The sequence below is a fragment of the Balearica regulorum genome, chromosome 12 (genome assembly GCF_011004875.1).
Source record: "Balearica regulorum gibbericeps isolate bBalReg1 chromosome 12, bBalReg1.pri, whole genome shotgun sequence".
NCBI classification, from domain to species: domain Eukaryota; kingdom Metazoa; phylum Chordata; class Aves; order Gruiformes; family Gruidae; genus Balearica; species Balearica regulorum.
Genome location: NC_046195.1, coordinates 23,428,921 through 23,456,437, shown reverse-complemented (window position 1 = coordinate 23,456,437; position 27,517 = coordinate 23,428,921). Strand labels below are relative to the sequence as shown.

Below are 27,517 nucleotides of genomic sequence, written 5' to 3'. Positions count from 1 at the left end.
CGCCGGCCCAGGGAGACCTGCCTGCTCGTGCAGGGGTGCTGTGCGTGGCGGCGGGGGGAGCTCGCCCAGGCGCCTCCGGCTGCCCACCCACCCTGCCCGCTGCTCGGGCGCAGGCAGCGAGCAAAGCCCCGCGCCCAAGGTGCCCTGTGGTGCTTTAGCCAGGACCTGCCCTCCCCTCGCCCTCCGTGTCTGGGAGGCTGAGCGGTCCCGGCGCTGCCTCCTGCCCTCCCGTGCGAATCCACCCCTGGGGCCGACGGGACCGAGCCCGGCTGCTTCCGGCCGACGGGGGCTGGTCTGTCTGCCCGAAACCTGAATTTTGTGATTTCTGGGCAAGAAGCACTCACGTTTCAATATTCAGCAATCCGGAGGTACAGTCCAGGCGGTGCCCGCCTGAGCTGCCGGGTCTGCAGAGATGCAGGAGAGTGCCGCAATCCCCTTGGTGGTCCTTCGGGTTTGGTCTTACCTGGCGCAGCCCCTCCCGCCTGTCCGCAGGGATCCGCTGGGAAAACTCCTGCAGGTCTCATCCAAGCTCCAATTTCCTTTTCTCCCTCCTTCAGGATAATGCACGATGAAGTGAGCGAGACTGAAAATATTCGGAAAAATCTGGCGATAGAGAGGATGATTATTGAAGGGTGTGAAATTCTGCTGGACACCAGCCAGACTTTCGTGAGACAAGGTACCGTGTTTGTGTCCCCGTCCCTCCCCACGGTTCACACAAAGCCCTGCAGCCCCCGGCCCCGCGTCCCTCTGCAGCGCGGCCTGGTGAGCTGTGAAATTTAACAATGCAACCCGTTTCTGAATGTTCTCTGCTCCAAAGCGCCTCACCTTCAGTCTCAGCACCGCACTTTATTGCATCGCGGAGCAGAACGTGCATTTTAGCCCGTTACCGATTTCGTAGCACCAGAGAAGCAGCGGGACACATCCTGACCTCCCGGGCACGCTCGGCCCCGGAGGAGCACCCACGCGCTGCGGGTGCAAGGGTGGGCCGGGGGCCGTGGCCGGTGCCCACCCGGTCTCTGACGGGTCTCCCCCCCTCCGCAGGGTCCCTCATCCAAGTGCCGATGTCGGAGAAAGGGAAGATCACGCGGGGGCGGCTGGGCTCCCTCTCGCTGAAGAAGGAGGGCGAGCGGCAGTGCTTCCTCTTCTCCAAGCACCTCATCATCTGCACCAGGGGCTCCGGAGGCAAGCTGCATCTGACCAAGGTGCGGAGGGCGCGGGGGGGCTCCGCAGCCCCCGACAAGGGCTCTGGTGGCCGCCAGGCGTGGAGCCGGGGCTGCTCCCCGGGGCGCGGGATCGTGTGCGGGGACGGGGCCGAGGCCGGCGCTGCCGCAGCCCGAGCTGGCCGGGCTCTCCTGGCGGGACCGGGGGTCTGGGGACCACCCCGTGCTCCCCTGGCCGCGGCCTCCCGGGGTGCCGGATTTATTTCACGTGGCCCAGACGCCTCGTCGGTGATGTGCGGAGCTGAGTCACGGGCAAAGAGGAGAAATTGCAAGTTCTTGATAAAAGAAGTTATCCTGATTTGCGGCAGAAATCTTGACAATCTATTCAGCGAGAAAGTTAAATTATAGCCTCGGTTTGTACGTAACGCTCACAGGCTTCTCCGGTCCGCTCCCAAGACCCACGCTTTTGTTGGTGGAAGTTTTGCAGTTAATTGAGCAAGAATCGTACAGAAATTGCTCATTACTGACATTAAATTATCAGTTTGAAAAATTACAGTCCATGGCAAAGAATTGATAATTACAACAAAAGACTTTTGGAAAATTTAATTTAAAGCTCATATTAAATAATTTATAAACAAATTAGTTGATCGGTTACTCAAGGAAAACCGTGACATCCCAGCAGTCAGTAACTGCTTTTTTCCCAGTGACAGCAGACGCTGCGCTGGTTGTGTGAGCGCCCACGGCAGCGTCACCCCGTCCCTGTCCCCGTCCCCGTCCCCGGGGTGCTGGGCTGCCGTGCGGGGCGGGGGGCCGGGACAGCCCCCAGCCACCGCGGGGGGGATCCTGCCGCTGAGCCCCGACTCCCGTCCCTGCAGAACGGCGTGATCTCCCTCATCGACTGCACGCTGGTAGAGGAGCAGGAGAGCACCGACGAGGACGGTAGGTGCCCCCCGCCCCACCCATGGCCCCCCGTGGGGCAGAGTCCCCTCCGGGCATGGCCAGGGCCCTGCTCAGCCCCCACCCGTGGGTGTGTGGGGGGGTCGGCTTGTTGGTTTGTGCATCTCCCGGCGGGTGCTGAGCAGACGGGGGCATCTCAACAGGCGAAGTGGCAGCTACGGCAGGACCCTTTTCGCCGAGGTTGCCAGACCCCCAGCACGGCAGCCGGTCTCCCCCTGCGCACCGCGGGCGCTTTCGGGTTTTGCAGCGTGGTCGCCCCATCGCGGGGGGGCAAAGCTCGCTCCCAGCGGGGCCGGGGCGGGGCCGGGGGTGCGGGTCCCGCTGGAGGCTGCGCCAGACCCTTGGCACGGGAGGTCGCAGCCAGCCCCGGGCAACGTTTGCACCGGCTGGAGGCAGGTGCCGTATTTCGTGGCTGGGGACCAATGGCAGCGTGGTCAGCGCCGCCGGTGTCCCCCGTCACGGTGCGGTGTCCTCCAGCATGTTCCTGCCAGCCGGCCGGACGGCGTAAAACCAGCTGCGGCAGAGTTGGAGCAAATTCAGATACTGAATAGATTCAAGGAAGTCGTGATCTACTGGCTGGGTTTAATTAAGTAAATTATTTACTGCGAACCAAACAGATGCACATTTATGCAAATCTGACCTTCCTGCGGCAGGCGGCGCGCGTCACAGCTCCGTGCCTGCAAGTGGGAAAAGGCAAAGGTGCTGGACGTCCTCAGCCGTGCCTGCTTAACTGCAGACTTGTGAAAAGCCACCCGCTCCTGTCTCTTGTCCTCACGACGAGTTTTCTAACACGTGCTGGGAAGCCGGGTCCTCCCCCGGCACATGGCACCGGCGCCCAGCAGCGCGGCCGTGCTGCGCCCGTGCGTGCGGACTTTGCAAACACAGAGCCTTTGCCCAGCAAACCTGTCCCTTGCCGCAGACCGCCCGCAAAATGCACCATGCTCCTTAAAACCTTGATCAAACCTCTGCTGGGGGACAAGGGGTGGGGAAATCTTTTCACTATCACTGTCTGTCTTTTTCCTATTGCAAAGCAAAAGCATCGGGGCAAGACATCGACCACCTTGACTTCAAAATCGTGGTGGAGCCAAAAGATTCCTCGTCTTTTACGGTTATCCTCGTGGCCTCGTCCAGGCAGGAGAAGGCTGCGTGGACCAGTGACATCAGCCAGGTAGGATGGACCCGGAGGTGTCGGGGCACAGGGTCCCTGGGGACGAGCAGCCCCCATGGGATGCCGGCTCGGCTGCCCCCGTGCCGCCTGCGGCAGAGGCTCTGGGCACCCGGAATCAAGGCTTGGCGCTTGCTGCACGGCTGCAGTGCTGCTGCCTGCCCTCGGGCTGCGGCGGCAGCGCCCGGCTGGGTTTGCGTCCTGGGTGCTTTCCTGACGCCTTCGGGGTGCTCGGGACCTGCTGCGGGCTGAGGCCTCGCTGCATCGGGCTGCTGTGACGGCGGGGGTGGACACCCAGCCTGGGCACCCAGGCAGAGCGGGTCCGTGCAGGGGCTGACCTGGAGCTGGGCTGCACCAAAAGCCCGGCCGTCGCCGACAGCGTGCCGGTGTCTGGTAGCTGGAAGAGGAGGAGGTGGAGGAGCAGGAAGGTGACACAGCGCAGCAGGGGGGAGCGGGGTCTGTCCCATCCGTGCTCTGCCTGCACATGGGGGTACGAGGTTGGGGCTTCTCCTCTGGCTCAGGCACGTGGTAACGACTTACACCTGCTTGTGGGTTGCTTTATGCAAATGACTTTGCAGACTTTTTTCCCATGTGGGAGGAAGGGATTGCCTCCTGGCCAGCTCTGTTGTACCGTGCCCTTCCCTGCGTCCCCTTGCCGAGCACTGGTCCCCAAGGAGAGCTGCGGGCAGGAGCTGGGGCCAGCCCCATGCAGGGTGATGGTGGCCCCATGCAGGGCAGTGGTGGCCCCATGCAGGGTGGTGGTGGCCCCTCACAGGGCGGCAGTGGCCCCATGCAGGGCAGCAGTGGCCCCATGCAGGGCAGCAGTGGCCCCACACAAGGGCGATGGTGGTCTCACGCAGGGTGGTGGCGGCCCCGCGCAGGGCAGTGCTGGTCCCACAAGGGAGATGGTGGCCCCACGCAGAGTGATGGTGGCCCCGCGCAGGGCGGCGGTGGCCCCAGGCGCAGTCAGCCAGCAGCAGCTGGTGCCACGCTCTGTGGGGGCCGGGGCCGGTCCTGCCCGTGGGGGGGGTCTCCAGCCCACGCTCCTGCCCAGCAAAGCCCTGGGTGGTGAGCCAGCAGCGGAGGGACCGGTGCCGTTCTGCTGCCCGCTGGGTCTCCCTCCAAGAGCGTGGAGCAGCACAGGCTGGGAGGGGAGTTCAGTTACGGTGACAACGGCTGGGAGGGGGCCTGGGGGTTTCTGGCAATCCCCCCACCGTGCCTGTGTGTCTGCCAGCACACGCTGAGCCCCGGCCAGGTCCGTAGCGGGAGAGCCGGGAGCAGCTCTGGGTGATGCTTCCCCCGAACAGGGATGCGGGAGCGCGAGGCTCCTGTTTTCAGGAAGCTCTTCCCCTTCCCAGCTGGGCACTCCCAGCCGTGGTCTCCCGTCCGGCGCCGTAGATGCAGTGAGCAAGGACGTGTCTCTCTCCCACGGCGTGTCCCAGCCGGGTGGGCAGCGGGGCCGCCCTCGCCGCCTCCTCCCACTCCCACCCGTGTCTCTTCCAGTGCGTGGACAACATCCGCTGCAACGGCCTCATGATGAACGCCTTCGAGGAGAACTCCAAGGTCACCGTTCCCCAGATGATAAAGTGAGTGCTGCCGCGGCCGGGCGCTGTGGGGAGCGCTGGGCTCTGCCCGGCCCCACGGCACAGCTCCCACAGCAGCTGAGCGTCCCGGGAGCCCAGCGGCTTTCCCGTCTGCTCGGGCACTCGGGTGTGCTGTTCCCAGCCCCGTGATTAGGAGCGCTAATTAGCTGGGAGAGGATGTTTGTGGGGGACTGTGCTCGGGGGGGGGTGGGAAGGTCAAAGGGGAGAGCTCAGAGAAAAAATAATAGTAGTAAAGGGAGGGGTGTGAAACCCCCGGCGGAGAGGGGCGCAGGGGGCTGTGGGGGCTGCCCCGGCCCGAGGAGGGACGTGTGCGGCACGAGGGGGGCCAGGCGCGGCCGGTGGGACGGTGTCCCTGCCGCATCGACTGCTGTCACACGTGGGGAAGGGTCTGGGGCCGCGGGTGTCCCTCAGGCACCGTCGCTCCACGTTTTTTGCACAAACCTCTGCTGTTGAGCACTGTGCAATGTTTCCACCCGTTCTGGGGTGCGGATTTCCTGGCTTTCCCCTGGGAGCACTCCTGCCTGCATTCTGCGTAGGGACGCCCCGTACGAAGGAGGCTCCTTCGCTGCCGAGGACCTGTACCACTTTCCGCGGTCCCCGCACACCTCGGGGGGAAGCTGCTTGCGCGAAGCAGCTCTTGTTTCGTTCCAGGCTGGAACCACAGATGTCTTGTTTCTCTGCAGGTCTGATGCCAGCTTGTATTGTGATGATGTTGACATTAGGTTCAGTAAAACGATGAATTCCTGCAAGGTCCTGCAGATCCGCTATGCAAGCGTGGAACGGCTCCTGGAGAGGCTGACGGACCTGCGGTTCCTGAGCATTGACTTTCTGAACACGTTCCTGCATTCGTACCGCGTCTTCACCACCGCCCTGGTCGTCCTCGACAAGCTCATCACGATCTACAAGAAGCCGATCAGCGCCATCCCTGCGCGGTGAGGCTGCGCGCGGCATCGCTGCGGTGCCCGTGCCGGTGACCCGTCCTGCCCCTGAGGGACTGGCCGGGTTTCGGGGGGGGGGACTGTGGCATCGCTGCTCCATCCCCTCCTCTGTCCCGAGTCAGTCCTCTACTCCCCAGACCTGCCTGGCCCCGGTGCTGCCCCAGCGCCGTCTCACCCGGTCCCCACGAGTGGTGGTACCCCCAAATCAGGGAAGCAGATAAACCCGAGCTCTGCTCATGCTGGTGTCCCCGCTCCCGGGGGGGCCGAGCGGGGTGGCAGGGGCTCGCGCCGGCTGTGCCGTGCCCGGGGGCCGGAGGGCATGGGACGCCCTGGAGCGGCTGGAGCTGCCGGCGGGGATCTCGGCGAGCTCTCAGGCAGAGCGGGTGCGAGTTCAGCCTCTCCCCGTCTCTCCGCCCAGGTCCCTGGAGCTCCTGTTTGCAAACAGCCAGAACAACAAGCTGCTGTACGGCGAGCCCCCCAAGTCCCCCAGAGCCAACCGCAAGTTCTCCTCGCCTCCCCCGCTCTCCATCACCAAGTCCTCGTCCCCCAGCCGGCGCAGGAAGCTCTCCCTCAATATCCCCATCATCACAGGAGGGAAGGCGCTGGACCTGGCTGCGCTGAGCTGCTCCTCCAACGGCTATGCGAGCATGTACTCCTCCATGGCCCCCTTCAGTAAGACCACCCTGGACATAAACAAACTGTACGTGTCCAGTAACTATCCCAATAAAATCCCTGACGAAGGAGAAGCAGCCGCAGAAAAGCAAGAGGAGTCGCTGCCGAGCAAGCAGAGTAAGTCGCTGTGGGTTTGCAGGCGGGTGGGTACCCTGGGCTGGGGCAGGTGGCCTGGCTGTGCCCTGGGGAGGGGTGGGCACGGCGACCCCCAGCCCCCCGAGTGGGCACGCAGCAGCCCCCCACGTGCTGGGGAGACCAGTGGCAGCGGGTGGTGGTGGCGGTGGTGGCGGTGGTGGTGGCAGCAGTGGTGGCGGCGGTGGTGGCAGCAGTGGTGGCGGCGGTGGTGGCGGTGGTGGCGGTGCTCCTGGTGATGCAGTGACTTGTGGTGTGGTGTCCAGGAGGGTCACAACGGGGTATCGGGGGAAGAGAGCGGGGTGGGTAAAGCACTGCAAAGCCGCAGGTCACTGTCCCCTGCGCACCCCTCTGCCCCCCCGCGCTGCCGTGCCCGGGCCGGGCTTTGAGCAGAGCACAGCAATGGGGGACGGGGCTCCCCCCCGCCGCAGCCCCGCAGGAGTGGTTCGGAGACCCCAGGGACCCTCTGACTTTAGCGTTTGCCGCAGCGTTTGGGGCTGAGCTGCTCTGTCTGCACGGGATCGCCCTCAGCACCCCGAGCTGGGACCCGCCGGCTGTGGGGCGGCTGCCTCGGGGCCGGACCCCCGGAGCCCCGCATGAGCAAGGCTGTGTGCAGGACTGCGGCACTGCCGGCAGTTTCCCTGTCTATAACGAAAACGGGAACAGGCTGCCGGCTCCCCGTTCGCACCTCGGCGTTCTCCTCTCCCTCGCTGCGGGCCGTGGAGCCCATTCTGCACCCTGGTGCCCAGGCAGGGGCTCCGAGGGGGGCGAAGCCACTCTGCGGGGTGGCCTGTGGCGGGGGGACAGGCTGCCCCAGCTCCTCCCGCAGCCCTTTGCTGGGTGATTTCCCTGCCCCGGGGGGGAGGCAGGTACCGCATCCCAGCCCATTGCTGCGTCCCTGGGCCGGAGCTCGCCCACGGTCCAGCTCGCCATCGCCAGCCGCGGGCAGAGCCTCCGAGCTGGCAATACAGGCACCACGCGCTGCACCGAGAGCTCCTGCCTCCTGTGGGTTGTGCGCTGCCCGAAAGCTGAGTTGTAATAACAAAACAGAAAATACACCCAACCCCCCCACCCACTGGCCCCAAAAAGCCCCACCTCAAAAACCCCCACAGTAGTTGCCGGGCTCGGTACCGTTCCTGTACTCGGTCGCTGTGTGCCCAGCCGGAGTGATTCAGCCTTTAGGAAATTCTGAGGAGGGGAAGTGGAGCTGCAAGGCGCACGTGCTACGGTGGTGGTCACCGGGCTCCCTGTTCCCCAGGCTCTGAGGTATCTGTCAGGGAAGAGTCGGACACGGATCCCAACCAGAGCGATGAAGCAGAAGCTGAAACTTCCCCAACGAAATCTCCGACGACTCCTAAGTCCATCAAGTGCAAAAATTCATCAGGTAACAAGTGAGCCAAGTGTCCCGCTCGGGGGTCACCCAGGGCTGCCTGCTGCCCTTGAACCTGGCCAGGCAGAGCTGCTAAAGGTGCCGGCGTAAAACTGAAGCAGACGTGAGAAAGAGCAGGACTTCACCCTTTGGGGAAAGGGGACAGGGAAATGCCAAACCCTCTGCCCGTACCGCAGAGCTGGCGTGCACATCTTACCGGGTCCCCTCACCCCCGTCCTCCCCTCTTGGGGCTGATCTGGTGCGTTAGGAGCGAGTTACGCTGCTCGAGATGTGCGCCTGGACCGGCACCGAGCATCCCTGTATCTGCTCGAGCATCGGCCCCCTTACCGCTGTCTGCAGCTCCCTGGGGGCTGGGCTCCTGCTGGAGCCGAGCTGGCCGAGCCCCCGCCCGTGCGTGCGTGGGGGCACCCCAACCTGCCGATGCGCTGCCCAGCCCTGGCAGATGGAGCCAGCTCTCCGTGCGGAGCAGCCCTGCGTTGGCCGCCCAACCTTCCACCTCCGTGACCCCCGTTCCCATCCTGCCCTGACCTGGGGGGCTGCCCGTGCGCCGGGGGCTGCGAGCGGGGGCCGGGGCTGCGGGAGGGACCCGGCTGGGGCTGTGGCGGTGGCCGGAGTGCGTGTTGGCTTTCTCGTCCCCCCCAGACTTCTCGTTGTTTTCTTACAACAACGGCATGGTCATGACGTCCTGCCGGGAGCTCGACGGCACCCGCAGCGCCCTGTCCGCCGCCTCCGCGTTTGCCATCGCCACGGCGGGAGCCAACGAGGGGACCCCCACCAAGGAGAAATACCGCAGGATGTCCCTCGCCAGCGCAGGTACCCTGCCCGGGGCTGCCGAGAGAGCGGGGACGTGGTTTTGGGGTGCCCGTTTCCACCGTACTCGGCTGGGTTCCCCTCAGCTGTGAGGCAGCCCCCCCCGGGGGGGGGCACAGAGCACCCAGAGCCCAGCGCCCACCCGCTCCGGGCTGTGGTCCCCGGGTGCCTGGGCACAGGGGCTGCCCGAGGGACGTGCGGGTTGCCGGCAGCCGAGCCCTTCGTGCCCGCGGCTCAGCACCCCGCTGCCTTGTAACACGGACCCTCCCCGGTGCCTGCGTTCGAGGCAGCATGGGGACGCTCGGGAAGATGGGGCTGCTCCTGGCAGCCCTGCAAACGTCCGTAAGCGGTTCCCCACGGAGCTGTGGCTGTGCTAAGGGGTCGCTGGCAGTTTCAGGCTTTCCGACAGACCAGCGGAACGGAGACAAGGAGTTCGTGATCCGGAGAGCGGCCACCAACCGGGTCCTCAACGTGCTGCGGCACTGGGTCTCCAAACACTCGCAGGTGGGTGGCGGGGGCCGGGCGGGGGGTCGGCGCTGCGGGACCCTCTGGCGTGAATTCGGCCGCCTGCCGGGTGGCTCAGCCAGGCTGCAGCTGGAAAGACAATTTGGTGCTTCTCTTTTAATTAAGCAAATGAGCAGACATGGGTTGGAGATGGAAACTGTGACCCAGGGGAGCCGGGAGCCCCTGGCACAGGGCGGGGGGCAGGCGCTGGGTCACAGCGTTGGTACGATCGGTGCGCAGAGGAGGGAGCCGGGACCCACAGTCCTCCCCGGGCTCGGTGGGGTAGCCGGGTGTGATTCTGTCCGGGGCTTCAGCCTGGGGTCCGGGTTAGGCAACCGCGTGGCTTTGCTTGCTGTCCCTGTCCCTCTGCCACTGGCTGCTGGGGGCACTGGTGGCAGCGCTGTACTGGTTGGCACTGGGAAGCCCCCGTGCCTGTCCCAGGCCAGGTGATGCCCGTGCCACGGTGCAGAATGAGCGCGGTGCCTCCTGGCCAGTTCCTGTCCGCCGGGCACCACGGGCTGGGATTTCGGCTGGGATTTCGCCGGGGAGAGGCGGCCGCCCGCGCTGCCCCCAGGGCCCTCCCCGGGTTTAAACGCGCAGGGGGCAGAGCTGCTGGGAATCGGCGTTACGCACATCACGGCGCATTAGCACTGACGCTGCTGGCTTTGGCAGGACTTTGAAACCAATGAGGAGCTGAAGTTCAGAGTGATCGGCTTTCTGGAGGAGGTTATACACGACCCCGAGCTCCTGACCCAGGAGAGGAAGGCAGCCGCCAACATCATACGGTGAGGGGCGGCGGGGGGCTGCTTTTCTGGATGCTGTGCCAGGCCTCGGTCACCGCTTCCCGCTGCCCCCGGGATGAATGCGGACACGAGGTCTCCAGGGGGGGCTGTGCCCGCGGCCAGGGCCCCCGCAGGAGGCGAGGAGGAGGATGGGCGGTGCTGGATGCATCCGTCCCCCGGCACATCAGGACCCGATCAGGTGTGACCCCCTTGTCCCCATGTGTGGGGCCAGCTGTGCCCTCGGTTAAGGGTTTTTTTCCCTCTTTAAAACAGGAAATGGGACTTAGAAGTGTTCTTATGCACGCCAAGTGTTTAATCTGTGACAAACCACAACGTCGTGCTGCAGCTGCGTCGAGTTGTGCGGATCTGGTGCTTTCCCAGCCAGAGTAACGCTGTCTTTTCATGCCGTAGGACCTTGACTCAGGAGGATCCCGGAGACAATCAGATCACCCTGGAGGAGGTCGTGCAGATGGTAAAGACCCTTCCCCTTCCTCACTCCGCCTGGCAGCCCGGTGTGGTGGTGGGGGAACAGCTAAAGATCCTCACGCTCCGGCACACCCGGCTCAGAGGAGAGCGGTTCCCCAAGCCTGCGCACGGCTACAAAGCAGGGAAAGGTTTCCTGGGGACGGGGCCAGCTGTGAGCACAGCTGGATCTGTTGCAGGCAGAGGCAACGCTAATCCAGCTGTCGGCAGGATGGCTGGAGCGGGCACGGAGACGTGCCTGCCCGCTGCGGCCGGTGCCCACCCGAGGGATGCGGGAAAACCCCGTGGGTTTCCACCGCGTGCTCTGCGTCCCCAAACCTGCGCCAGCGCTGCCGCGCTGGTTCCAAGTGACGGGCGCTGGCCCAGCTGCCCCGGGAGCAGAGCCCCGGGAACGTGCAATGGATGTAAAACCAGCAGGGTGGCTGCAGTGCATTTGCCGCCCTCTTGCATTTCAAAAAACCACACAAGTTCTCCCAGAAAAACCCAAGAGCCACTTTAAATCAGCCTGGTGCACCTGAAACAACGGCGGCTCTGTCCCCTGGGCCCGCCGGCTTCTGGAGTGGTTGAGGCCCCTTGGGTTTTTTTTTTAAGCTTTTGTCTGCAACCACGGGTGCTGGAAACTTCCTCTGGAGAAGACAAACAAAACCAGAGGGTTTCGGTCTGCACCCAGTCCCTGCAGCCTGCACCCCCCCCAGTGTGCACCCATCCCCTCACAGCCTGCACCCCCCCAGTGTGCACCCACCCCTCACAGCCTGCACCCCCCGGTGTGCACCCACCCCTCACAGCCTGCACCCCCCGGTGTGCACCCACCCCCCCCAGCCTGTCCAGGGCCCCTGAGCCCGCAGACGAAGCCCAGCTGGTGTTTGCTCCTGGCAGCCGCTTTCACAACCCCCTTCCCGGGCCAGGCGGGGATTTTGCACCGGGCTCCGCGCTGTGCGGCCGGAGGGTCTCCCGGCTGCGGGAGTCGCTGGCGGGACTGGAGGCAGAGCGGAGCACCCGCGCCCACCCTGCTCCTGCCGCCCCGTGCACCCTGCGCTTTGCGCCTCGGCCCTCGCAGCTCTGTCCCCAGAGCCACCCGCGGTTCCCGGTCGCGCTGCTCCGGCCCGGCGCGGTGCCAGCCTGGCTGCTCTCCCCCGTGCACCCCCGGTGCTGGGAGCTGCCACAGTCCCTTTTCCTGGACCCGGGCGGGGGAGACGCTGCTGCTCCTTTCCAGGAGGGGGGATGCTGTGGCAAGTGACAACCCTGAGTTTGGGCTGCGTTTGTGCCGAAGCGCAGCAAAGCCCGTGCACGCTCCGTGCAGGTCTGGGGCCGGGGGCTCTCGCCGTCAGCCCGGGTGGCTCCGAGCACGGGGTGCCCCGAGTCGCAAGCACTGGCAGCGGGGACGGGGGGGACGTCCCCATCGTCCTGCTTTTCTGGACATCCCTTGGAAGAGCTGTCCAGGCAGCAGCAGGGGCCGGGAGCTGCGACCCCACGGGCGCTGGTGGAGCAGTGCCGGCGAGGCTGGCCGAGCGGCCAGGCAGGGGTAGCCGGGCGCAGGGCGGCAGCTCGGCAGCACTGCTCCAGCTGGGATCCCCATGCGCTTTATTAATGAAACATGTAGAGCAAAAAAGCAGCGGCTGCAGAAATCAGCGTGTGGGGATCCGTTCCGTAGCCTAATTACTGAAGTGGGGAGGATTAGTTAATTTTGTGTCTGTACATGTGCACGGATGATAGCGTAATTAAAACCGTGGGGTTCGCAGGGCTGTGTGAAGCCGGCACTTCCCAGCGCTGGGGGGATGCGGGATGCGGCGCGGTGTCTCCGGACCATGGGACCAGCACGGCACCGCACACGCCGGCTCCGGCAGGGAAAAGCCTTTGGCTCAGGAGTCCAACTTTGTCTTTGATTTTATGTGCATGAAACGTAGAAGTTCTCGCTGCGCTGTTAACCAGCGAGCCCTCGTTGTTGCCTTTGTCGCTCAGGCTGAGGGAGTCAAGGCAGAACCTTTTGAAAACCACTCGGCCCTGGAAATAGCAGAACAGCTGACACTGCTGGATCACCTGGTCTTCAAGAAGATCCCGTACGAGTGAGTGATCCCCGTGGGTGAGGAAGGGCTGTTCCGGCCGCCCAGACTCTGCAGCCGCCCGCTGCCCCGCGGCCAGCCTGGCCCGGGATAAACCCGGAGGGTGCGAAGCCTTCCCGGCCGCCGCCGCTTTGCAGGTAGCCCGGGCTGGGCTCCTGCCCAAGTTTGAGGCCTGACCCTGCGGCTCGTCTGCTGGCGTAGATCCCCTGCCCATCGCACCGAGCCCACCCGTGCTCTCCTTTCCGGCAACGGGGGGGGCGAAGGCCCCGGCACCTCCATCCCGTGGGGGGTGGTGGAGCTTGCAGGGCTTGGGTGTCCCGGAAAAATGGGAAACAATCATTGAGCTGAACATTGTCGTTTGCAGAGAGTTCTTTGGGCAAGGTTGGATGAAGCTTGAAAAGAACGAAAGGACTCCTTACATTATGAAGAACACGAAACACTTCAATGACGTAAGCGCAGCCCCGGTGGGGGACGGGGGGCGGGCAGAGGCCAGGCAGCGCAGCCAGCCCCCGCGGTAGCCAGGGTCTGGGGGGTACGAGCACTACCTGCCCCCTCCCACGCTCCACGGATGCTCCATGGCGAGTGGAGCATCTCCCGGTGCCGTTGCTCATTCGGGGCTACTGCAGTGAAGGGAAAGCTTTCGAAAACCGCTGCGAGGCTGAGGGCGCGTAGCTGGAGCCCAAAGTCCTCCTAACGCGGGCTGGGACCCCTGTCTCCCCCAAGGTCAGTAACTTGATTGCGTCGGAGATCCTCCGGAACGAGGAGATCAACGCGCGGGTGAGTGCCATCGAGAAGTGGGTGGCCGTGGCAGACATCTGCAGGTGCCTGCACAACTACAACGCGGTGCTGGAGATCACCTCCTCCCTCAACCGCAGTGCCATCTTCCGCCTGAAGAAAACCTGGCTCAAGGTCTCCAAGCAGGTAGGGGCAGGGGCCGACCCTCTCCCGGGAGGCAGGGGAGGTTTGAGCGCGATGGTGTTGGGATGACGTAAGACACGTGCGTTGGAAAAACAGCTAGGAAAAGGAGTAAGGTTTTTCTAGGTCTTTCCCAGGAGGGAGCTGTCGCGCGAGCGGCTCAGACCCTGCGTTGCTGTTGGGTTTATTCATCCTGCAGGTCAGACGAGCAGCTAAAGAAACCTGTTCTAAAGAGTCATTGTAGCGGTATACGCACACAGACACTTCTTTAATCGGGTTTTCTGGGCTTCTCAGACCAAGTATGGATGAGCAAAATGAATTCTTGTGTTGAGTTATTGGTACGGAAATAGCTTGTACCTGCACGGTGCAGAGCCTGATGGAGTCCAGGGGCTGCCGAGCCAGAACCGCCCTGTGGGCTCCTCTGAATCCCAAACAGCGTCTTTTTTCCGGCAAAGTGATAAACCTGTAAATTAAAACAGGCGCTGGCGAAGGCAAAGGTGTGGGAGGCAGGGGAAGGAAAGAAGTGCGCAGCCTGTCCTTATTACGTGTTGGAGGAACTTGGCTTTCAAGTGCTTGCTCAGCTCCTCTGGACGTCACCAGGAGCCGGCTGTAATGGCCAGGGCAGAATTTGTCCCTGCAAAGGTGTCAAGCGGCCGGACGGGTGACGTGTCCTGGTGCTGCTGCGGGCAGGGCGGGATGGGAGCGACCCTGCGGCTCCGCAGGCTTTGCCCCCCCGGCCGCGGGGCTGGGGGTTTCTTCCAGGGCCTTCTCCAGCTGACGCTTTGGGTTTCTTGCAGACGAAGGCTCTGATCGATAAGCTACAAAAGCTGGTGTCGTCGGAGGGCAGGTTCAAGAACCTGAGGGAGGCACTGAAAAAGTGAGTGAACGATGATTCTCCTGCGGCCGCTGCCGGCCAGCCGTCCCCAGCGTGGCACGGGACCTCGATCCCAGCCCGGCTCCTGCGCTGCGGGCTGGGGCTTTGCTCACGAGATGACTTCAGAGCCTGCGCTGCCGCGTGTCTCCTTTAGCAGGCACAGGGCAGCGCTTGCAAAGCGATCCCGAGTAATGAGCCACTCCCTTGAGCAGCGGCGTGGAAAGAAGTGAATGAGAGGGATTGCAAAGGGGGGAATCATTGCCAGGCACCGGGAAACTTCCCCCCTCTCCCCTTACAGACTCGTGGTTTACACCCCAAAGCGTACCGTATTTAGCTACGCTTTCCCACCAGCCAGTGCACGTCACTCCAGGTAGCGTGGGCCTCATCGGCAGCACACCGGCGTGGCTCCCGAGCCGGAGCGTTGCCCAGCAGAGCGCTGGCGGTGCTGCAATGGCAGCCAGCCCCGCACCCCACCGGGGACGGCGTGGGGCTTCTCTGCCAGCACTCGGGTTCCCCGAGTCGTTACTTGGTGTTCGCTCAGTCCCACACGTCGAGGAGCCCGGTGCTGTGGGTGCCTGGCGAGCGGGGTGCTGAGCTCCCTGGAGCCGGTGCATCCCCACGGCTTGCGCATCACCTCCGGCAGCCCGCGGCTTTGTGCGGGGCACGGCCAGAGCTCGTGCTTGTCCTGCCCTGCCTGCGGGGACGGCGGCTGCAGGATGTGGCCCAGGGGACCAGCAGCCTTCCCAGGGGGCAGCGTCCTTCTAGGGTTTCTGTGTCTTAGAGAGAACCCTTCCAGTTCTGCTAGCTGCGGAGTCCGACCCTCCTCCCCGCTCAAAGCCCCGAGTACGACAGGTTTCTTTCTTACTTGTTTCTGGTTTGCTCCCCAAGTTGTGACCCGCCGTGCGTCCCCTACCTGGGAATGTACCTGACTGACCTGGCATTCATTGAGGAGGGGACCCCGAATTACACCGAGGACGGCCTGGTGAACTTCTCCAAAATGAGGATGGTGAGTCTCCCAGCTCCGCTGTGGCGGGTGCGCGGGGGCCGGGTTGGAGAGATGTGGCTCGGTGCTGCGGTGCCGGCCAGGTCCGTGTCCCCCCTGCGCGGTCCCCACGGCCAGCCTGCGTCCGCACAGCACCAAGCAGCATGGCCGGGGCTGTCCCTGGTGAGGGATGTGCCTGAGGAAACAAAAAAGCCCTTTGCATCGTGCTGCGGTTGAAAGGTGCGGACGGCGTACGCTCCTCCGGCTGCCCGTCACCCTCCCAGGCCTGGGACGCGGTGCCGGTGGTGATGGCTGTGCCGTAAACAGCTTCTGTGGTTTATCTCTGGACAGATTTCACACATCATAAGAGAGATCCGCCAGTTCCAGCAAACCTCCTACAAGATTGAGCACCAGCCTAAGGTAGGGCCTTGTCCCGAGAGCCATGCGCTCCCTCTCCTCATCTCCCGCTCCAACTGCAGCGTCTGAGCAGCCCGCAATTTCTGGCAGCGACTTCGGGGCAGATACGGTGCTTCTGTACGGAATGTCACACCAGAACGCCAGCAGAACCAGTGCGGGGTGGGGGGGCTTGTGTCAGGCGAGGCGTAACGGAGGGGGATGACCCGGGAGATGGTAGTGACCTCCCTGCTCGGGTGCCTCTCGTGCCACGCACACCGTACAGCGCCTGCGCAGCATCGCTGGCAGAGCAGCAGGATGCAGCGTCCCGCCGTCCAAGCCGTGGCAGAACGAGTCAGCGCTGTCCCTGCCTGTCCCTCGCTTTGCTGCCGTTTCTTCCCAGCAGACGGGGCTGCCCTTTCACTCCGGCTCTTTCTGCAAGCCGCCGCGATGTGGGCACGGGGGGCAGCAGCCGGGCACGGTCCTGCCGAGTTGGGGCTGCAGCGTGGCCGTGGCTGGGCGGTGGGGCAAGGGAGCGGCCTGGAGGGGCTCCGGGGAGCGGGTGGGCACTGGGCATGGCGCTGCCCTCCGCCGTGAGCCGCGGTCAGGCAAATGTCGGCCGAGGCAGAGACCTCTGTGTGGTGAGGGCATGGGCACAGCTCTGGCTGCGCAGTTCCCTGTCCTGTGGTAGAGCAGCTCCGGGACTTGAACTGGGCCGGAGCTCGTGTTGTACCTGAGGTGGAACGAGAGGCTGTACCTTTCCCATCCATGGGAACGAGTTACAAGTGTTGGTGGCTCCCGGCACCGCTGCCCTCGCGCCCTGCGCTCCCTCGCAGCAGGAGCGTGGCCGGTGCCTCTGTGCCGGGAGCAGGGCTGTGCTTCACTGGAGGCCGTTGGCAGCGGTGCAGGGACGGAGGGTGGCTGCAGGGGCCGCAGCAGGTTGCCCCGTGCCTCCCCCGGGATGCCGCAGCGGCAGCGTTGCTGCAGACAGCAGCTACGCCGGGACGTGCCAGCCGTGGGGCAGGGTGGGCAGTGCGGCGGGTGGCCAGAGTGCTCCTCGGTTGCTCTCTGCGTTTATAAAATGCTGCACTGCTCCTCGTCTGCACAGTCGGGCACGGCGCGGAGTCTGCGCCTCCCTCAGTGCCCCCTTCCCCTGCTGCGGCTTTGCGCGGCGCCGGGCCCTGGGCCCCCCGCGGGGCAGCTGAGTGGTCCCGGCAGCGGCAGAGCCCACCCTGGAGCCAGCCAGCACTCGCTGCTCTGGGGCAGCACCCCCGTCCCGGCCTGCGGGTGCCGGCTGGGAGCAGAGCGAGGTGCCGGGTGGCCTCCGCCTCTTGGTGGCCCCACATGTGTGATGAGAGGAAGGGTCTCGGCCATCCTCACACTTCCTCCGCCGCAGCCCTGCAGAGCCACCCGGGAACCGGGCTGGTCGCTGCGGGGGTTTCCACTGTCTCCAGCGCTGCCGTTCTCCCGAAACAGGAAACCCTCCTGAACAGCGCTGCTGCCCTGCCGGCCTCTGCCGAACCCGCGCGCTGCCCCGGCTGCCGCGTTGTTGGTGACCGGGCCGGGCTGAACCGTCCTCCGACGGCGCCGGTTTCCGTGTGCAGTGGCAGGAGCAGCCCGGGTCCCTCTGGACCACAACCCCGGAGGTCGGGGAGCCGCGGGCTCCGGTTTGAGCGTGGGCAGCCCACACCGCAGCCGTTTCCCGACCAGGGACACCGGTAACCCTGGCCTCCTCCCAGCTTCCTCCCGGCCTCCTCCCGGCCTCCTGCTCAGCAGGAAGAGCAGCGTGAAGCAGCCCACTGCCCCGGGAAAGCCGGCTGCGAACAGTCAGCGCCAGCTGCGGGGCAGGGTGGTGAGGCGCTGCGAGATGCGTGGCCGTGCATCGCCCCGTCTCCCTGCGGGCGTGCGATACGGCCCTACAGAAGCTCCCAGGTGCTCCTGTGGGTGACGGGATCGAGCCCCGTCTGTGCTGCCGGCGCTTCCTGGGCAAAGGCTCTGCTGCCGCCTGCTCCTCGTGCCGGCTGGCTCCGAATCCCAGGCGCGGCGCCTTGGCCCGGCACGGGCTGTGCCCCTGTCCGGCATCAGTTGAGTGTGCCGCAGGGCTAATGAGGCCAAAAAGCAACTTGGGAAAAATTTTCCAGGAATTACGAGCAAATTTTCTGCTCGCACCGGAGCAGATGCCCTGCCCCATCAGCAGCGTTCCTGCAGCAGGAATGTCATTCCCCACTTACGCGGCGCCTTAATTATCAGGATTTTTGTGTTCTCAACAGGAGAGAACTTTGTGGCTGATAAAATAGTATCAGAGAGGAAAACTAAGGAAGAAAAACAAGAGCAGCTGAGGAGTAGGCAAGACTTTGCAATGCCAGGATGAGATAAGCACGTGCAATGCCTGCGTCGGTTGGCAGGAACTGCGGGCACTTCTGCGACTCGTCCTTCACTGCTCAGGCCTTTCTCATTTCCCAATTTCAGCATTTATCGCGGGCTGCAGCAGAGGTGAGTCCTCCCCGTTAACGGTTTGGCTCTCGTTTTTCCAGGTGACGCAGTACCTGCTGGACCACTCGTTTGTGATGGACGAAGAAACCCTTTACGAAGCTTCTCTGCGGATAGAGCCCAAACTGCCTTCTTGAGCCCGGAGCAGTGGCGGGCGGCTGCTCGTGTACACACGCTATACCATACTGTATATATGTTTGTTTCTGTTGGACGCCCTGGAGTGACTTCCACGTATGTGCTTCTCCAAGCAAACCGCCCCCCTCGTTCTTAGGCCGCAGTAGACCTCGCGTAGGATTTCCCGCGTCGTTTAAGGTTTCACGCATCGACACTTTGCTGGAGTCCCGGTTTCTTTTCGATGATGTTATTTTTGTCATTCGTTCTCCTCGAGGGGCGGGCGGTGGGGCGGCTGAACCCGCGCGCTCCCCCGGAGCTCCGGGCAGCGCGGAGCAGCTCTCGCTCGTGCGGCATCGGCAGCGACGTCCCCGGGCAAGCTCTGTCAGGCGGGGGAAGAGAACGTCCAAGGTTTTCCCGCCGTGCGAAGCCGCCGGCTCTGCGTGCCGCCCCGGCGCGGGGGGGCTCTCGGCCGCTGCCCCCCGTCCCTCCGAAGTCGGGAAGCTGGAAACGACCCTTTGACTCTCCTCGCTGCCTACGGCTCATGACAAGCTTCTGTTGATATGCTATAGATCCGTATACCTTGTGACCACTCTGAGTAACATGACGTAGAATTAGAAAAAGATGACCGAGTGTTTTTATTACATATACTGTAATCCTGTCTAACCACCTTCTAGCAGGAATATAGTAATGTAGTGCTTATTCTGTGAATATTACCATGTATTTTTTACATTGTACAGTATATAAACACAGTTTAACTTTACAGTGGCAGGCATGCTCCACTCTAACAACCAGAACACTTTTGCTGTAAGCAATACCTCGTGGTATGAGAATTCTCTTTCAAGCCCTAAATCTATTTCAACTTACAGCTTGTTTGGAAAAATATTTCCATTTTTTTGTAAAAATATATGTTTCCTGATTACCTCTTGCTAATAAATCTATTCTATCTCAGGGTGAACCGGGACTCGGGATGTTTTTATCGGCGGGTCCACGCCGGCCCCGCCCCGCCCCGCCCCCGCGGGGAAGGACCGCCCCGGGGAGGGGTCGCCCCGCCCATTCCCCGCCCCCCGGCGGAGGCTCGGCTCGCTTCGGCCTGGCTCGGTTCGGCTCGGCTCGATTCGGTTCGGCTCGCCTCGATTCGGCCCGGCCCGGTTCGGTTCGGCTCGCCTCGCCTCGATTCGGCCCGGCTCGGCTCGGCTCGGCACAGACATGGGCTGGGCCGCGCTGCTGGCTGTGGCCGCGGTCCTGGTGCCCGCCGCCGCCTGGGCGCCCTCGGCCGAAGGTAAAGGGGCACCGGGAGGGGAGGGGGTGGCTCGGCACGGCACGGCACGGCACGGCACGGCACGGCTCGGCTCGGCTCACCGCCCCGGGCGCTCTCCGGGCCGGGGCCCGCGGCAGCCGCTGACGCCTCCCCGCTCTCTCCCGCAGAGGAGCTGCAGTTCAAGGCCTGGATGCTGCAGGTAAAGCTCCGGGGGCGCCTCCGCCGGGGGCCGCGCTGGCAGGGGCCGGGCAGGGGCTCGGGGCCGGCGGGGACCCCGCGGGAGCGGCGGGATGACGGGCTCTGCCCCCGCAGAACCACCGGCGGTACGGCCCGGGCGAGTACCCCCGCAGGCTGCGCATCTTCCTCGGCAACAAGCGGCAGATCGACGAGCACAACGCCGGCAACCACAGCTTCCAGAGTAGGAGCCGCTGCCCCGGCCCCGGCCCGCTCCTGCTCTCGCTTTGGACTCTGATCCTGAGCGAGCAAACCCTTCCCGTCTCCCCCTCCTCCTAGTGAGCCTGAACCAGTTTTCAGATCTGACCTTCGCCGAATTTAAAAAGCTGTACCTGTGGAGAGAGCCCCAGGTAAGTCCCGGGAGGGTGCTGCGGGCGGGGAGGAGGGGGCCGGCAGGGCGGCCGACCCCGAGCCACGGGGGCCGTGTGCCACGCTGCACCCACGCGTGGGCCGGCACCCATCGCTCTGCTGCCTGAAATCCGCTTTGCTACGTGAGCGTCCTGTTCCGCCGGAGCCTGGGTAAGAGCGAGGTGAACCCCCCGTCCCTGCCTTCAGCCACCTCCTGGCCCCAGCCCCAGCCGAATTGCCACTTCTGCTTTCAGCTTTGCAGGTTGAGCTGTATGTTTAAGGGCGGACCTGAGGCCTGATCCCGGCTGTGTGGGGAGTTGGGAGCTCCCGCACAAGCAGCGTGGCAGTCGCTGCTCCCTCCGCGCCGGGGAGGGCGGCCGGCCGTGGGCCACCGTCCCCTGGCACGTCCCCCGGCGCGGCAGCTTGCCACAGCCCTCCCGCCTCGCTTGCAGAACTGCTCAGCTACAAAGGGGAACTTCCTGCGCAGCTCCGGGCCGTATCCTGACTCCATCGACTGGAGGAAGAAGGGAAATTATGTGACGCCGGTGAAAAACCAGGTGAGGAGAGTGTGTCATCGGTGACGCACCCAGAGCGGGCCCCGAGAGGGGCTAACGGCTGTGGGCAGGGCACCATGCCGAAGGAGCGGTGCTGGGGTCAGCATGCCTGCGGGGAAGCAATCTGCCCCGGGATGGGGTGGGGGTGGCCGGGGGTGTTGGGGTAGGGGGAGGCCATGGCCCCTGGGATGCCAGCGGGGGGAATCGCTGTGCTCCTGGCATGCCTTTCTGCCCCGGCCCTGGCGTTTCGGGGAGGGCAGTGACCCCACGGCACGTTACACAGCAGTTCCTCTCCGGTTCCTAACGCAGGGCCCCTGCGGGAGCTGCTGGACCTTTTCCACCACAGGGTGTTTGGAGTCTGCTATCGCTATTGCAACAGGAAAGCTCCTCTCTCTGGTAAGAGATTTTCCTCTCCTGTGCACTGATGGCGAGTCCTGCCGCCGGTTACGTGCTGGAGCTGCCAGCGGGGCCAGCCCGCTCCTGTCCGGGACAGCCGCCGGCTGCTTGTTCCCAGTCCAGCTGTACGTCACTGCCTGCGGCTGTGGTGGGCACCCCCGGCCCTGCAGACTGACCCCCGGCCCCGCAGACCCCAGGCAGCTCTTTGCGAGCCGAGCAGCACTGCGGGGGAGGCGCGGGGCAGTGTGGCCAGGAGCTCTGTGCCTGAGGCCGTGCCTGTCGCCATCCCCTCCCGGGTCTGAGTGTCCTGCTGCCCCGGGCCCGTTTTGGAGCAGGATGGAAACGCGGAGGCTGGAGGCTGACGGGTCCCTGCCGCTGGTGGCCGGCGTGGTTAGCTAGAGCCATGTCTGGTGCTGCCAGCCGGGAGGAGAGCTCCTTGCTGCAAAACAGCTTGCTGCAAGCAGCACATTGTGAGACTATTTATTTTTAAACTCCCAGAGGATTTATGTTCTCAAAGAACCAGAAAGACAGTAGCCACTTATATGACTTATCAGAGTAGCTGAGGGTTGGGCCTGTGTGTTAAAAACAAACTTGACCTTTGAAAGAGATCTTGGCCGGTGCTCCCGCGGGTGGAAGGGGGGCCCGGCGGGCCTGAGGAGGAATGCCTCTTGCAGCCGGAGCATCCTGGGCTGCTGGCTCCACGTCTTCCTCGTGCTGCTCCTGGGGACGTGGAGCCCCACGTGGGTAAACCCAGCGCGCTCTGGCTGCCTGCCGCGCGGGCTGCGTTCTGTCTCACTTATTCCGAATGCAGGTGTTGAATATACGCTGACTCAAAAAACTTTTCTGTAGGCGGAACAACAGTTAGTTGATTGCGCCCAGGCTTTTAACAACCATGGCTGCAGTGGGTAAGTAGTATAAAGTGAGAAAGAATAGAAATAAGAGGGTTTTGTGGTCCGTGATTGACAGCTTTTCTCAAGATCTAGTGTCGGGATCCTTCCAGATCTTGGAATGGTTTTTGTTTCCCCAAGGCTGAGACACGGCAGGGAAAACGTTTTTGGGTTTGGTTTGGTTATTTTAGTTTTGCTCTCCCTAGAGGTTAGAAAGTTTCAATAAACTTCCAGCATTTCCTAACCTCTGTTGTTCCTCTTGTTTAGTAGTTTTTTCTTCTGGTACTTGTTTTGTTACAAGGTCTTCTGAAACCGCAGCCTCGGGTGCTAGGTAGCTAGGCTTTAACGTGCTCCAGGAAAGCAAGGGGAGTTTCATCTGTTGCTCTGCTCATGGGTCACGCACATCTCATGACACTTTAAGGAACCCACAGAAACCTCTGCTTCCCCTTTGGTAAATTCCTACTGGCGTTGCTAGAGAAGGCAGAAAATAAAGCTTTCTGATATCTTACATTTTCTGTAAGATAAGCGGTCTCTGAGGAATGTTCGGAGAGCAAAACCACTCTTGGTGCTTTTTATTTTTTCTCGTGGCTCCTCCTTGTCCTCTCCTTGTGAGCACGCCCTGAGCACGCTCCCCTTTTCTTCCCTCCGGAGATGTGCTCCCCGGAGCTGGCCGGGGAAGGAAGCAGCTGCGGGTCCCTCCTCGCCCCCCGTGCCGGGTAGCTGGGCAGAGGTCACAGAAAAACACCTTCCACGCGTGGGGCTGCCGGGCTGAGCTGGCGGGGTGGGTGCTGTGAGGGCGAGGCGGCCTCGCGCCTTCGGGGCCCCTGCGTTGGCATTCTCCCGCGGGGATCGGGCACCCCTTCCCGTGCTGAAGAGCGTGGTGGGCTAGGCCAGGAGTCCCAGACAGGGAGGCACTGCAGGAACAGACTGGAGCTTATGCCTTTAGAGGGTCCAGGACACACGCTGTCCTTCCCTTTCCCCCCACTTTGTGGAACAGTCTGTAGGACTGTGGGGGGAAGGTTGATGACTTTGCTCTGCAGAAGCCGCAGCATTACCACCCTAATTAATCTGCATTCTGGCTGTGTTGTCTTGCAGGGGTCTGCCAAGCCAAGCCTTCGAATACATATTGTATAACAAAGGGCTCATGGGGGAGGATGCCTACCCGTACCGGGCCGAGGTATTTCCAGCACAGCTCAGAGGCATTTCAGCAGCAGCAGAGCAGGGTCCGGAGCAGGCTCTAACACCGCTTCCTTTCTGTCCGCACAGAACGGCACCTGCAAGTTCCAGCCGGAGAAGGCTGTAGCGTTTGTCAAGGATGTTATCAATATCACGCAGGTGAGGTCCCGAGGGCTGTTTCCAAACTGCCAGGGCTGTGCCGAGCCTGGCCTGGACGGTGCTTGGGTGCCCCGAGGCGTGCCGGGCTCATGCTGCAGCCTGCTCGCTCTTAGGAGAGGAGTGAGCTGCTGGCGTGCACACTCCTGCTCTCCTGTGTGCCACCAGCTCCCGTTTCTGGAGGTGGCACCAACGAAGCGCTGCAGTCAAAATACAGGCACTGGGTCTCTGCCTGCTTTCCGCAGCGCGTGCTGCTCCAGGCTGTAAGGAAGTGTTGGTTCTCATCCTGCAGTCCAAGCAGCACTTATTCCCTTGTCTGCAAGTGGAAAGCCAGGGTTAGGCTGGTTAGCCCTGCTGGGCTCTGACTGCTGGTCCGGGGATCCTGACTGGTTCCAGTGTAATCAGGAGATAAATGACCCTGGGATCCTCTTCTTGCAGTATGATGAGAATGGCATGGTGGAAGCTGTGGGGAAGCACAACCCGGTGAGCTTTGCGTTTGAGGTGACGGGTGACTTCATGCACTACAGAAAAGGTGTCTATTCAAAGTGAGTACTTTGGAACCTGGGAGGTGAGGGGAAGGTGTAGGGCTGGAATCACTCGCATCCCTGTTTCTCCCACTTTATGGCACTAGACGCAGGGACACTGGACTGCATTCTTCCATTTTCTTTTAAACAGAAAATAGAAAACATAACTAAACTGAGCTTCAATATACTGATTTCCCAGGGGGGTGAGAGCGCAGCACAGGGGAGAGGGAGCAGTGTGCTTGCAGCCAACTTACTGCTAGGATCCAGTCCAGGCTGAAGACCAGACTGGATTTGGAACGAAGCCCAGGAGTTGGGGAGCCCCACCGCAGAGCTGGGGAGCCTGTCCCAGGGCTGACGTCTGTGTCCGAGCTCTGGACAGCAGCAGGGTCAGCCTGGTCCAGCAGCTGAACGCAGCGGGTTTACTTTGGGTAAGCCCTAACCAAAGTGAGTTTTCTGTGAGACTTGGGCAGCTCTTCCAGTGCGGGACCTGGGAGGGGTGGCTGTGAGCAGCGTGGCTGCGCTCATGCTGTGTGCACCCGAGCCGGTACGTCGGCAGGTTGTGTTACTCAGGCAGGGTCCCCGTGTCACAGTTCTATGCAGGGCAGGCGGCTCCCCGGGCGCCCTGTGCCAACCCCCTTAGGTGCGTGCCTGCTTCTGCAGCTGGACCTGCGAGAGAAGCGGCAGAGACGAAGAACTAGTTTGAGACATGAAGTGATCTGGCAGAAGAAGGTCTCGAGTGTTGTGTCAGCTCTGTAGCCGAGGCAAAAAGCCACTTAAAAAGATGATGATTATATTTTGGAAAGGCTGTGGAAGCTGACTGCGGCAGGATAGATTTCTGTTAAGGGAGAAAGGGGGAAAGTGCATGTTTGGAGAGAACTAGCGAAACACTTTAAGAGTAACGAAGCCTCGGTCACGTAGAACTGCAGGGAAAATTAAACTAAGAGTCTAAGCATGAGTGATCTGCCCCAGGGAGCTGGAAGGGAGAGAGTAGGCAGCACCGCGAATTCGAGTGGCTCTGCTGTTGCAATAAAGACAGTAATCTCAAAGCTCAAAATAATCAAATCTCAAAGCTCAAAATAATCAAATCTCAAAGTAATCTCAAATCAGTGGGCAGGGGTGAGAGCAGGCAGTGGTCAAGATACTTTCAATAGGAGTCCGGTGTGAGGAACACACCAAGTACAGTTACCCTGTAGGTTCATAGTCTCGGGTAGATTTGAAGCATATGGAATAATTGACGCGCCAGTGTTTGTAGCCTGTGCTCCCCAGACCAGCTATTAACAGGCTCAAGAAAAGTAAATCTGTACTGGGGATTATTGATCTTTTACTTATCTGCGATCTGAAAATGTTTAAAAACGGGTGCTCTAGAGACGGGAGGTTGTACCTTGTGTTATCTTGTTCTGTATCACTTTCATCAAGTGCAATTTAAAAGCTGGAAATTGAGAGGAAATACAAGGAAATGTGTATTCAGACTGAGGAACTTGCTGTTCCCTGTGCAGAACGTGGAACAGAGCCCCTGAACTTCAGGGCAGAACAAACCATTGCTGGGATGCACTAAGTGCTTCTGGTTTTCGTTGGAAAAATTCCTTTGCTCAGATTTTTCATTGTAGCTCGATCTTGTGTGACAATGGTGATGTTGATTCTGAACAAAAAGCCAGACCAGGTGCTCGGATCAAAGTTCCGTGAAGCCTATTGCCCTGACTCCAGATATGGCCGGTAATAATCTCTGAGAGAACAGAACCATATCCCGTTGTCTTGGCTTCCCTCCCTACTCTCCACAACTGGAGGTTCAGAGTACCCATTAGTGCTTTTTGCAGTTGGAGTGCAATCAAGAATGCCAGCTAATCCACAATTAATTAGGCTGGTTTTTCATGTAACAAATCTGCTTTATTTTTCCCTTTTCTTTGCAGCCCACGATGTGAGCACACTCCTGACAAGGTGAACCACGCTGTCCTCGCTGTGGGGTACGGAGAAGAAAACGGGACCCCTTACTGGATTGTGAAGAACTCCTGGGGCCCGCTGTGGGGCATGGATGGGTAAGGAGCTCCCAACGCTACCGCACCCACCTCGGTCTCCTGGGGCCTGGTAAAAGGACGGTCATGTGCGTGGGCTTCCAGCCACCCCCGTCACCCCCCAGGTCGCCCTTACGCTCTCAAGCGGAAATGTCACAGCTCTCGTACGCTGGGCAGGGGCAGTCGTCCCAGCCTCGGCAGTGAAGGAGACGTGGCTCTACAAAGCGTGGTTAGAGCGGACCTGGAGAGCAGCGGACCTGCCGTTGTCACCGGGGGCTCGGCCAGCGCATGCGGAGCCGCTGTGGCGCTGGTTTGCCGGGAGACCAATGTGCCTCTTCTGCGGTTACACAGCCGGAGAAGAGCAGGTTGGGCCGGGAGCGAGTTTTCACTCTGGCTCTGCAAGTATTTCTAGCTGCAAGTGAAGTTTTGAGAGTCAGGTGCTAGTCTGTGATTTAAGGGGGACTAACCACTGGCTGTAATGGCGCTGCCACGGGTGTTCGCTCCTTGTGCTGGCGTGAGAGAGGAGCTTGCACAGAATGAGAGCAGTCGCCTTGCGCCAGTGTCTGTCGTGCCGACTGCTGGAGTAGGGAACGCTCGCTCATACACATTCCTCTCTCGTTTTAGGTACTTCCTTATTGAACGGGGCAAGAATATGTGTGGTCTTGCTGCTTGTGCATCTTACCCGGTTCCTCAGGTGTAAGCAGAGAGTGCAGGCTGGGGAAAGCGGGCACGGGAAAAGGAACGACTGGAGTTTCTGCACAGGAATTTCTGAATGCTAAAATCAAGAAAACGAGAACAAGATGAACCCTCTGCTCAGTCGTTACCTGCAGGCAGATTCCTCGGTCTGCACGCAGCTCCTTGCCGTAGGAAGACCCGCGCCTCCTCTCCCCAGCCAAAAGCAAGCGTGCCCCTGCGCTGGGAGCCAGACTCCGGCCGATTGCCCGCTCCCAGCCGAGGCCCTGCCAGGGTGGGGGCAGCAGGGGCTGCCTGGGCGGCTGAAACGCCACAACACTGCCCCAACAACGCTCGTCCCTTCCCTAGGGCGGCTGCTTCCAGATCAACGGCTGTAATGTCTAGGGCTCTTTTTATTTTTCTTTGAAGGACAAAGCTGAGTGCTGTGATTTCTAAGTCTTACCTCTTTTCATTAAATTGTTTTTAGTATTTTTTGTATTAAAAACCAGGGTATTTTAATGCAGAAGAAATAATAGAGAAGAAACGGATGATTTTCTTTCATGGCTCTGAAGGGAGCAGGAAGCTTACTGCTAGTGGTGTACGCGCAGGGGGGTGAGGCGGCCGTGTGGGGCCCACTGCTGTTTGTGTTATCGCACGCTCGAATCCGCCACTGAATAAAGAGGCCTTGTCACCGCGCGGCGTGTGCTCTGCGCGTTACCGGGTCGCGGGTGGGAGGTCTGCCGTTAAGGCTTTGCCTTCCCACCCCGGGGCTGTCTGAGAGGGGCGGGGGGGGCAGCGCCCTCCGGACGCAGCTCCTGCAGGCGCCGCGGGGCCGCAGAGCGTTGAAACCTGCCCGGGTTCCGCACAGCGCCGCTGGA

The 27,517-nt window shown here is 62.1% G+C and overlaps 2 protein-coding genes across 4 annotated transcripts in view; both read left to right on the top strand.

The window, feature by feature from the left end:
• RASGRF1 (Ras protein specific guanine nucleotide releasing factor 1) overlaps positions 1-19,380 on the top strand; it is a 40,845-nt gene extending 21,465 nt beyond the window's left edge. The window contains exons 9-27 of one of the 3 annotated variants that reach the window (XM_075764449.1): positions 558-676; positions 1,042-1,202; positions 2,036-2,099; positions 3,149-3,285; positions 4,786-4,868; positions 5,609-5,818; positions 6,243-6,613; positions 7,887-8,012; positions 8,661-8,831; positions 9,220-9,332; positions 10,005-10,117; positions 10,526-10,586; positions 12,557-12,660; positions 13,022-13,106; positions 13,381-13,578; positions 14,370-14,449; positions 15,335-15,452; positions 15,780-15,848; positions 18,356-19,380. In XM_075764449.1, the coding sequence (XP_075620564.1) occupies positions 558-676; positions 1,042-1,202; positions 2,036-2,099; positions 3,149-3,285; positions 4,786-4,868; positions 5,609-5,818; positions 6,243-6,613; positions 7,887-8,012; positions 8,661-8,831; positions 9,220-9,332; positions 10,005-10,117; positions 10,526-10,586; positions 12,557-12,660; positions 13,022-13,106; positions 13,381-13,578; positions 14,370-14,449; positions 15,335-15,452; positions 15,780-15,848; positions 18,356-18,448 (2,476 nt within the window). In that variant the 3' untranslated portion in view covers positions 18,449-19,380. Of the gene's footprint in view, positions 1-557; positions 677-1,041; positions 1,203-2,035; positions 2,100-3,148; positions 3,286-4,785; positions 4,869-5,569; positions 5,819-6,242; positions 6,614-7,886; positions 8,013-8,660; positions 8,832-9,219; positions 9,333-10,004; positions 10,118-10,525; positions 10,587-12,556; positions 12,661-13,021; positions 13,107-13,380; positions 13,579-14,369; positions 14,450-15,334; positions 15,453-15,779; positions 15,849-18,355 lie in introns of all 3 variants that reach the window. The other 2 variants (XM_075764448.1, XM_075764447.1) reach the window with 2 other exon arrangements.
• A 99-nt stretch (positions 19,381-19,479) lies between these two features.
• Positions 19,480-27,334, top strand: CTSH (cathepsin H). The gene is made up of 12 exons (XM_075764406.1): positions 19,480-19,704; positions 19,851-19,882; positions 19,996-20,101; positions 20,197-20,267; positions 20,718-20,822; positions 21,129-21,215; positions 22,065-22,120; positions 23,198-23,279; positions 23,369-23,437; positions 23,873-23,979; positions 25,866-25,991; positions 26,592-27,334. Exons 1-12 carry the CDS (start codon positions 19,632-19,634, stop codon positions 26,665-26,667), a joined length of 990 nt encoding a protein of 329 aa, XP_075620521.1. The 5' UTR covers positions 19,480-19,631; the 3' UTR covers positions 26,668-27,334.
• Positions 27,335-27,517: the final 183 nt, after the last annotated feature.

What these genes read in the sequence shown, in the direction of transcription:
- CTSH (XM_075764406.1), top strand. Translation starts at nt 19,632, where the DNA reads ATGGGCTGGGCCGCGCTGCTGGCTGTGGCCGCGGTCCTGGTGCCCGCC. An exon ending in ACCTGTGGAGAGAGCCCCAG is followed by an intron (nt 20,268 to 20,717) that starts GTAAGTCCCGGG and finishes CCTCGCTTGCAG; the next exon opens with AACTGCTCAGCTACAAAGGG. An exon ending in TGACGCCGGTGAAAAACCAG is followed by an intron (nt 20,823 to 21,128) that starts GTGAGGAGAGTG and finishes TTCCTAACGCAG; the next exon opens with GGCCCCTGCGGGAGCTGCTG.